General features: G+C 33.9%; 1 protein-coding gene across 1 annotated transcript in view; it reads right to left on the bottom strand.

Annotated features, from left to right (window-relative positions):
• LOC106464965 (dual oxidase maturation factor 1-like) overlaps positions 1 to 8051 on the bottom strand; it is a 26009-nt gene extending 17958 nt beyond the window's left edge. Inside the window, exons 1-2 of the mRNA XM_022392773.1 lie at positions 8029 to 8051; positions 3384 to 3537 (exon numbers count right to left, since the gene is read on the bottom strand). Of these exons, the coding sequence (XP_022248481.1) occupies positions 3384 to 3529 (146 nt within the window). The 5' untranslated portion in view covers positions 3530 to 3537; positions 8029 to 8051. The remainder of the gene's footprint in view (positions 1 to 3383; positions 3538 to 8028) is intronic.
• Between the last annotated feature and the right edge of the window lie 1528 nt (positions 8052 to 9579).

The following is a 9579-nucleotide window of genomic DNA, read 5'->3' as shown; positions in this document are numbered from 1 at the left end:
AGGGACGGCTAGCGCAGATAGCCCTCGTGTAGCTTTGCGCGAAATTCCAAAAAAACAAAACAAAAAACAATAAGAAAAGCAATTCATGTTTCATCTATAAATGCAATAAACATTGAATGATTATATTCTTACTTTCGTGTTTGTTTTTACATTTTTATTAAATTATGTATGTCGAAATTCGACAAATATATACAGTTGTGTTATTTAAAGCCACGGTTTAAAACTAAGGACTATCGAATTGATGTTGGAATAGTTGCTTATAAAATTTTCAATATTTGCATCGTGAGGGACATATTTTAAAGCGATGGAATGATGGTACCCTATAGAGCTACGTAGAGTTGACCGCGTGAAAGAAATTGGCTCAGCTGAATATAACCCCACAAGATCGAACGTTTTTTCTCGTTATTTACTGATCATCATGGAAAATGACAACCTAATATGAAACTGTCTTCTCTATAATATAAGTGGAATGTCAGTTTTCTGTGGGGTCAAGTCGATTTTGAGTGTTAAAACCCTATTGCTGGTATACTTGCCTGAAGTTATTTCCACATCTATTACGTGGACTATTAGTTTTTTGATTATGAGTCGTGTTCCATTGCAAAGATCTTGTTTAACAACTAAATTTCTCAGAAGCATTACAATGGCTCCAACTTTTAAATTTAACCTATGAGGTGGCAACCAGAAGGAGTGAAATTTGGAAATCAGATGTATCACTGCCTTCGTTTTTTATTTAATCTGAACTATAGTAAGTATGGGTTTCACCAAGAAATTTTTCTAAAATTTTATTGTTCTGTCATAATAATTCTGCTTAAGCTCAAAACTGAAGATGTTATTAATCAATGATTCTTCATTTCGGACTTGACGACTTACAGATATACAACCATGTTTTGGGATCGTGAATATGATATCAATGTATTGTAAACAAATGTTTTTTTCGGTTACAGCTGAGCCGTCCATAAAACAACAATGCACTTTACTTCTGATGATAACGTCGAAACATGTAGAGTCAACTTTTTGGAGGTCATAGATTGGCCTTAATTTAAAATGTTTTTAATTGTGTACCCATTTTAATGTTGTGTGTTATTTATGATCGTAACAGATAGAAGGTTATAAATATCCCACTTTCTGAGCCTATTGCGGTATTAGATAATATCTGCAACCTAAGCTACTGTAAAAATGCTTTCATTCTGTCTTTCAAAACTCCATAAAATTAATATATATATAAATTTTTCTTAATTAACAGATCACTAACTTACTGTGAAAAATATTTCACTCGGTCATTCAAAAGTTCTTAAATTTAAAATATCTATAAAACGTTTTCTAAAACAACATTAAGGACAAAGCTACACAATGGGCTATCTGTGCTCTGCCCACCACGGGTATCTAAACCCGGTTTCTAGCGTTGTAAGTCCGCAGACATACCGCTGTGCCACTGGGGGCCACTAGAAAGCACAAAAAGTTTGATTTGATAAACAGCTTAACTCAATTCGAATTTTTTACCTAACCACACAATCGAATATCTTGTCTATAACATATGCCCTTTCGAAAATTTCTTTTAAAACTAAAAACTATCTTCGACAATGTAGGGATTATAAATACTCATCCCACCTTGAAAGGTTTTAACTAGTTATCCCTGTTTGTGCACTCCTCCTTCATACGTTTTGCCCCCCCCCCCCAGTGCTAGATTTACAGTGGATTTACAGTGCTAGAAACCGGGTTTCGATATCCGTGGTGGGCAAAGTACATATAGTCCATTGTGTAGCTTTGTACTTAACTTCAAGTATACGTTAAACGATCATACGTTTTGATTTGGCATCCAGGTTTTCTATTTATTAATCAATCAGTCAATCATTAGGATTTCGGTCTTGGCAACCTGGAAGGGTCAGGTACTTAGTAGACTTTTTCCTCCCTCCTGAACTGTTGTTGTTTAATGTTCTCTACTTTGGAGTTTTAAAAGTAAGCTGATTTGGATGTCTATCACTTTCTATTACAACTTTCCTTTTCAGGGCTATGTCCATCTTATGTTGTCAGGTTATGTCTCTTTCTGAAAATTATGTTAGCTGTGTAGTTGTGTTCTGTAGTGTTTGTGTCTCTTTCAACTTTCCTTTCCAGGGCTATGTCCATCTTATGTTGTCAGGATATGTCTCTTTCTGAAAATTATGTTAGCTGTGTAGTTGTGTTCTGTAGTGTTTGTGTCTCTTTATAAAGAGAATTCTCAGTTTTATTTTTTGAATTTCGCGCAAAGCTGCATGAAGACTACCTGCGCTGGCCGTCCCTAATTTAGCAGTGAAAGACTAGAGGGAAGGCAGCACAATATAACGCCCTCGTGGCAGAAAGGGCGATCATGTTTGGTGATGGGACGGGGATTCAAATCCGCGAGTCGAGTGCTCAACAAAACACTAGATATGTCAGCAAAATCTTAGAAAATTACATATCAAACGTTTCGAAACTAAAATAAAAGCAAAACATCTTCAAACATGCTTGTTGCACGTGCATTTTCTTCAAAATATAAAAATGTATCATTTGATATTTAGTATTAGACGACGTAAACAATACTCTGAAAATTGGCTTTTAAAATAATTTTGGTGCCAGCGTTATAAGAAAGTTTTGCAGTAGAAAAATGTTTATTGTTAAATTTTAACACACAGAAATTAATATACATTTACAAAAGTCGCTCTTAGTAGGCCTTACAGCTATATATATATAATAGTTTTTGCGTATTTCTTTTTCCCTCCTTTATATCTATACACCATGATATTATTCTTCTACATACGAAATTGCGGTACTTTAAACCACGGTCTAAAACCAAGGATTATTAATTAATTAAATTCCTACTGAAAAAGTTGCTTACAAAATTGTCAACATTTGCACTTTCAAATATTTAACCGATCGAATGACTTTACCATGGATAAAATACATAGAGCTGGCCGTTTATCTGTTACACGTTCAGTGATTAAACAGTGTCGTTAAGGTGCACTACTCTCTCAGTCTTTTCTTAGTATATTTGTTGCAAGTTTAGCTTCTAAACGGTGTCGTTCAGGTGCACTACTGTCTCAGTCTTTTTTTTTTCTTTGCTTATCTTTTACAGCTTTAGCGACTTAATTATTCTGGTGGAATATGTATTATATGAAAGATATTACAAGGGCAATGGTTCCCTAAAAACATCTTGAAGCAGCTCTTTGCAAAACGCGACCGGTAATTTAACAATAGCAAACACAAAAAGTTGAAGAATTCTCTCCTCTGGTGACTATTTTGTGAAAGATTCTGTTGCAACAGTTCATTTGTTAGTAAGGATTCGAGAAATTGCCTATCGTAAGGACAATTTTTTCTAATAAAATTCAAGACTTAAGATATATTGCTTGTTAAAGAAATATGGAGCTTACCAGAGTAATACATATGAATAGTAACCAGCCTGGCGGTACTGCCAGCCCCAAGAAAATCCTTCCGTATCTAGACTGAGATATTCAGCAACGGTTAAAACAGGAAACGGTAGGCCTTTGATCTGTGCTTCCCGATAGTGCTCTTTCATTTCTGTAGCTGTAAGACCACATGCAGTTTAGGGTTTTATCAAATTCAACACAGTTAAACTCCAACTATAATATCTACTGTGTTCATCAAAAATATAGAAACTGTCCTTGTTAAAGAATGACACCGTACACTTAATATTATAAGATACAAAAAGGATTGAAATTACACGGTACTTTTTAACATTTATCTTTTTTTTAAAAAAACTTATTATGGTTTGTTTGTTTGTTTGAGTTACGAGTTAAATTATTCCAGGGCTATCTACATTAGCCGTCCCTAATTAGCAGTGATACACTAGAGGGAAAGCAACTAGTAAAAACCACCCTCTGCTAACACTTGGGCTACTCTTTTACCAAAGAATAATGGGATTGACATTCACATTGTAACGCCCTCAAGGCTGAAAGGGCAAGCATGTGATGGGAATTCGAACCCGCGAGTTGCAAATATCACCTCAATCACTAGGTCATGCCAGGTAACTTAGTGTGGTAAAAATATTATTTTCCTTTGATTTCATCTAAATATTAGTCCTCCAGTGGCTCAACGGTAAGTCTGAAGGCTTATGCCTCTAAAAACCGGGTTTCGATACCCGTGGTTGGCACAGCACAGAGAGCCCATTATGCAGTTTTGTACTTAACAAAAAATAAACAAACAAAATCTAAATACTAAAATAAAAGAATATTTTGTAATTTTAATCATTGTTTTTTATCTTACAATATAGAAATTGAATACATACATATTTTTAATATTCATACTAGAAGAGATAAATACTTTTATTTTTATGGTGCAGACAAAATTTAATGTAACAGCAAATATGGAGTCATGAGGCTTATAAATCCTTCCCACCACAACAAACAAGTGTACACATTGTTTTTAGTTATACCTAGCAAAACAAACAGTAGCTTGTGAGGTAAAATGACTATGTTGCAAGTTTAAATACTGTGGTACAAGATAGTAACACGTGTTTTTTACTCCCTTACTTAATATGTAAATTGTTTCGAAATGTATGTATTTTCTTTCATTTCAGTTTGGACATGAAAAGATGCTCAAGTAAATACAACTTGATTTTGCTTCTTTCACTGTCTGAGATCTCTTTATTAATTGGGTAATTAACCGAGTTTCTTGCAGGGAAAATAGCATGCAACACCCAGGAATAGAAATCTGCGTTTTTCTGCCACTGAATCAGTTAATGGCGAGGGATTTTTCCCGCCCCAGCACTCGAGGGCAAGTGGACAGAGATCTTCTGATTTGCTGAGATTTTTCTGTAACTTTTTGTAAGTTTTTGCCAAGATTAGGATTTTTTTTCAGATTCTTTTGCTAAGATTTAGATATTGCTGAGCTTTAGTTTAACTTTTAATAACTTTGTTTTCGATTAACTAAAAGGAGAGGCACACACTCACCACAGACCCACTTGCCATTGTTTTGTATTATCTTGTGTTGGTAACTGTGGTTGTATTTTTATACCTAAAATACACTTATTTTTATGTAATAAAACGTTTTTTCATTGGAATAATTTTTTAACTTCTTCCAGGTACTTTTAAAGAATTACAGCTAAATACGTCACACTGTAATAGAAAGGAATAGAAACACAAGTTTTATCATGGTCACTTCCTTCATGCTCTTGTACGCTTTACTATAATTCTGAAACAACATAATGGTAACTTGAGATGTCTTTAATTCTTTGTATCAAGAGTAGCACCTTACCAAAGTGAACAACAAGGTGGAGGATGTACAATTACTTGTTTCTCATTTTTCGTGATGTATTTTCTTACTCTGGGAAAACGGGTTATTGTGTACACACACATTCAATTATGAAAAACTTTTTTGCATAAACTAGTGTATACAACAAACTTCTCAAGATCGGAACATTTCGAACAAGTACTTTTGTTTTGAATTTCGCGCAAAGCTACACGAGAGCTATCTGCGCTAGCCGTCCCTAATTTAACAGTGTAAGACTAGAGGGAAGGCAGCTAGTCATCACCACCCACCGCCAACTCTTGGGCTACTCTTTTACCAACGAATAGTGGGATTGACCGTCACATTATAACGCCCTCACGGCTGAAAGGGCGAGCATGTTTAGCGCGACGGGGATTCGAACACGCGACCTTCAGATTGCGAGTCGAGCGCCCTAACCACTTGGCCATGCCGGGCCCGAACAAGTACTAGTTATATAAAGGGATTGTTTCAACAATTTTTCTTAAAACAAAATGGAATATAAAAAGAAACCAAAGAAAAATGAACCGTGACTTACATAATCATGCCAGCATGGTGTTGAAGTATACATGTAGCTAATATCAAGTTTGTAGAATGTCTAGACGTTGATATGACTATATTTAACCACTGTAATATTGAGTTATAGATAGTTAAGACCAAGTTTCTGGAATTTATAAACGCTGGTATAACTAATTGTTTCACCACTATAATTTTGAAGTCTGTATATCTAATATCATGTTTTTTTGAACGTGAAAACTTTGGTATGAATGCATTCCTTTCAGCATTATGCCTTTTAGGTATATAATATATTGTATATAATATTAAGGTTGGGGACTGTCAGAACATAGGTATGACTGTATTTGTTTTAGCAGTATACGTATGACTTTCATGTAGCTAATATTAAGGTTGTGGACTGTCAGAACATAGGTATGACTGTATTTGTTTTAGCAGTATACGTATGACGTGCATGTAGCTAATGTTAAGGTTGTGGACTGTCAGAACATAGGTATGATTGTATTTGTTTTAGCAGTATACGTATGACGTGCATGTAGCTAATGTTAAGTTTGTGGAATATAAATATATTTGCTTCAGCAATATACATTTCAGGTGTATACGGCTAATATCACGTTTGTGGAATGCCAAACGTTGATATGATTGTATTTTCTTCAGCACTATACATTTGAGGTTTAGCTAGCTAATAACAATTTTTGGGTATTGAAATGTAGCTTGTATTTGCTTCTGCACTATGCATATGAGGTGTACCTAGCTAATACCAAGTTGAAATTTAGGTATGACTCTTTGTGTTTCAGCTCTATACTCTTGAAGTGTCAAGTTTACAGACTGCCACAACGTTAGTACGAGTGTATTTGTTTAAGTACTGTTTTTCTGAGATGTATATAATATCAATCCGACACAATTTAAACTAAAACAAATGGGTTAAATTGCACAGTTAGTATAGCCTATGACGTTATATAATAGGGTTAATGAGTTTCTTTGGTAAAGTGTGATATTAGAGAGAGAGAGCAAGATTTCAAATAAATATACATCAACGACTGTGGTTCAGGACAAGAAGTAGTGTTGGTGGGTTCCCTTAGTAAGATATGCTGTTTTGTTTTAGTTGCTTTAATTAACAATATTAGTGATAATAGTTAGTATGTCGAATGTAATTACTTTTTATGTTAATTTTTCGTAAATTATAATGCTTTTATTGTAGGATTAACATAAATCTTCAAAGCTGACCGAACCTTTCACATATTACTGGCGTTACGGCCGAAAATGTCGTTACTAACGAAGATACATCATTAATGAAACAATGCATTTTAATCTTTAAAAAGAAACAAGTTGAAACTGAATCTAATTTGCTATTCTGATGACCAAGTTGATTTTTTCTTTCGCTTTAAGTATGTAGCTTTCTCTGACCGGAAGTCATTATCATATATATCTATATCTAGTTTGTAGAGTGTCAAACTTGGTAAGACTATACTTATTTCAGCAGTATGCTCTTGAGGTGTATATGCTAATACCAACTCTGTGGAATGTCAAAACGTTGATATGAAAATATTTGTTTCAGATAGCTAATATCAAGTTTGTGGAATTTCAGAATTTTGTCATTACTTTGTCAGCACTATGTTTTTGAGGTGTATAATACCTACTATCAAGTTTATGGAATGTCGAAATCAGCTAAACGTTTTGAGGTGTGTAAATTTATAATACCAGGTTTGTGGGGTGTCAGAGCGTTGGTATAACTGTATTTGTTTCAACACTAATATCAAGTTTCTGGAATGTCAAAGTGTTGGTATGAGAATTGTTTATTAAGTTATTTGTTTAATTAAGTCACATTATCTTGCGTCGGACTAACCAAGTAATACCAAAAGACAGAATTGGTATAGATTTGTTTGCCCTTATTGGTTTATACGTATGTTAGAACTGAAAAAAAATGTTATTTTTATACACGTCAGTAATGCAATAAAAAAATCAATACACTATGAATATTTCGGTGTTACAAGCTAAGATACAAAGGCGATAAGAAACTAAATATTGCCCTGCTAAGCTTATGGATATGGACAATAAAATCCTAAACCTCTTTGAGCATTCAATCTGTATTCATAAAATGATGGTTTACACTATACTGAACAATATTATTTATTTAAAAATGGTATTTACTTTTATATCCCCAAAGAACTATATTTGACTAGTTAGAAGTAAAACCACGATATTGTTACTTGTAGAAAAAGAACAACTGGTACAGGATCATCCAAGAACTGGGGCATATAACGAAACAATGACACTTACCTTTTACCCAACTAAATCTTTCGTTGTAGTTAATTTCCTGGTGAGTAGTATTCAATGTTGTTGCTGAAAATAAATATATAAATATACGACTATTTTATTTTCTTAATGAAACATATGATATATATTTAAAATATTTTCTTAAGAATAGCCAGGTTCTTCAGTTTTTTGGTAGTACTTGTCCTGAGAGATAAGAATTACCATTACTTTACGTGTTTTAACCCAGAGTAACAAAAATATTTTTGTATGTTGTGCATATTCTGGAAGTAATGTACAGATATTTATATATTTTATCATAGAAGACTATTTAAATAAATCATGCAAACACATCCATACTTGTTTGTGTGTGTCAATGGCCAACATATCTGTTTAAAAAAGGATACATATTCCAGAATATTATTTATAGCATGTAAACCTGTGTGTTTGGCGTATTCTCCGTATTATATTGTTGTTGATTCTTTTAGAAAGCGTGTTTGCGGAGGAATATACATGGTAGACTATTATTAGACATTATATTCACGTGTTTGATCTGCGTAATAATAGATCGAATTTCCATTTTAGAAAAAAAGTTTGTTCGTAGTTAAGCACAAAGCTACATAATGGGCTGTCTGTGCTCTGCCCTACTACTCTTAGATTTTTACTATGTTATTCAACTATTGAAGATGAGTCAGTTTAGAAATCTTAAAAAGTTGTCACTTTTTTAACTAATTAATCTCATAAAACTGAAATTACTTTGATCAATAAAATGATAACCGTATTTCTTCAGTTGGGAATGTGTCAGAGTTCCACAATACTGTCCAAAACCTAGCTCAATAACGTAGATTTTGTCTATTCTTTGTTTGCTATACTATTTTTTCTTGTTTTAGTTTCTTTAGCTTCCGTCTTCATTCGCGATTCAAAATTAGCGCTCCATTTCTAGAAACGTAACGACACATTAGGAAAACTTCCTTGTTTGTTTTAGAGCAAAGACACATTGGGCTATCTTCGGGGTACAAAGATTGTAATCGAACCCCGGATTTTAGCGTTGTAAGCCCGTAAACTTGCCACTGTCCCACCGGGGGGGGGGGGCAGACCAGAAAGGAAAACAGAAATAGCACAAATTAGAAAAGGGTGTTTCGCTGTTAAAGCCTTAATTTGATAAGGTATATCTTGGTTTTAATTACAGCCATCATGCGTTGTTATACGTATGAAGGAATAGAAAACACCACATGCTTCTTCTTCAGACAACATTCCAAAACAGTTCAGGATTCAAGTTAAGAATCTTGGCTGTAAAATGTAGAATTTTAACATTATTTGTCCAAAACCTCTACTGGTCACTATGTGCGAAGTGTTATGATGTGTTAAAGTTCTAAGAGAATTAAGGTTTCTTTCCCCAAAGTATTGTATTAAAGGAAGCATCAAACATTTTTCAACTATCTAAATACATTAAAGTATTCATGGCGTCCTAATCCGTTACCAGTAGACTAACTTAAAAACCACTTAAATCAGGCAGCGCCATGATAGTACCGCACAACTCCACACAGTTGGGATCAAACAATCATATCTAAAGTATTA

This window comes from Limulus polyphemus, unplaced genomic scaffold (genome assembly GCF_000517525.1).
Source record: "Limulus polyphemus unplaced genomic scaffold, Limulus_polyphemus-2.1.2 Scaffold1795, whole genome shotgun sequence".
Lineage (NCBI taxonomy): Eukaryota > Metazoa > Arthropoda > Merostomata > Xiphosura > Limulidae > Limulus > Limulus polyphemus.
This window is presented reverse-complemented; position numbering and strand designations above follow the sequence as displayed.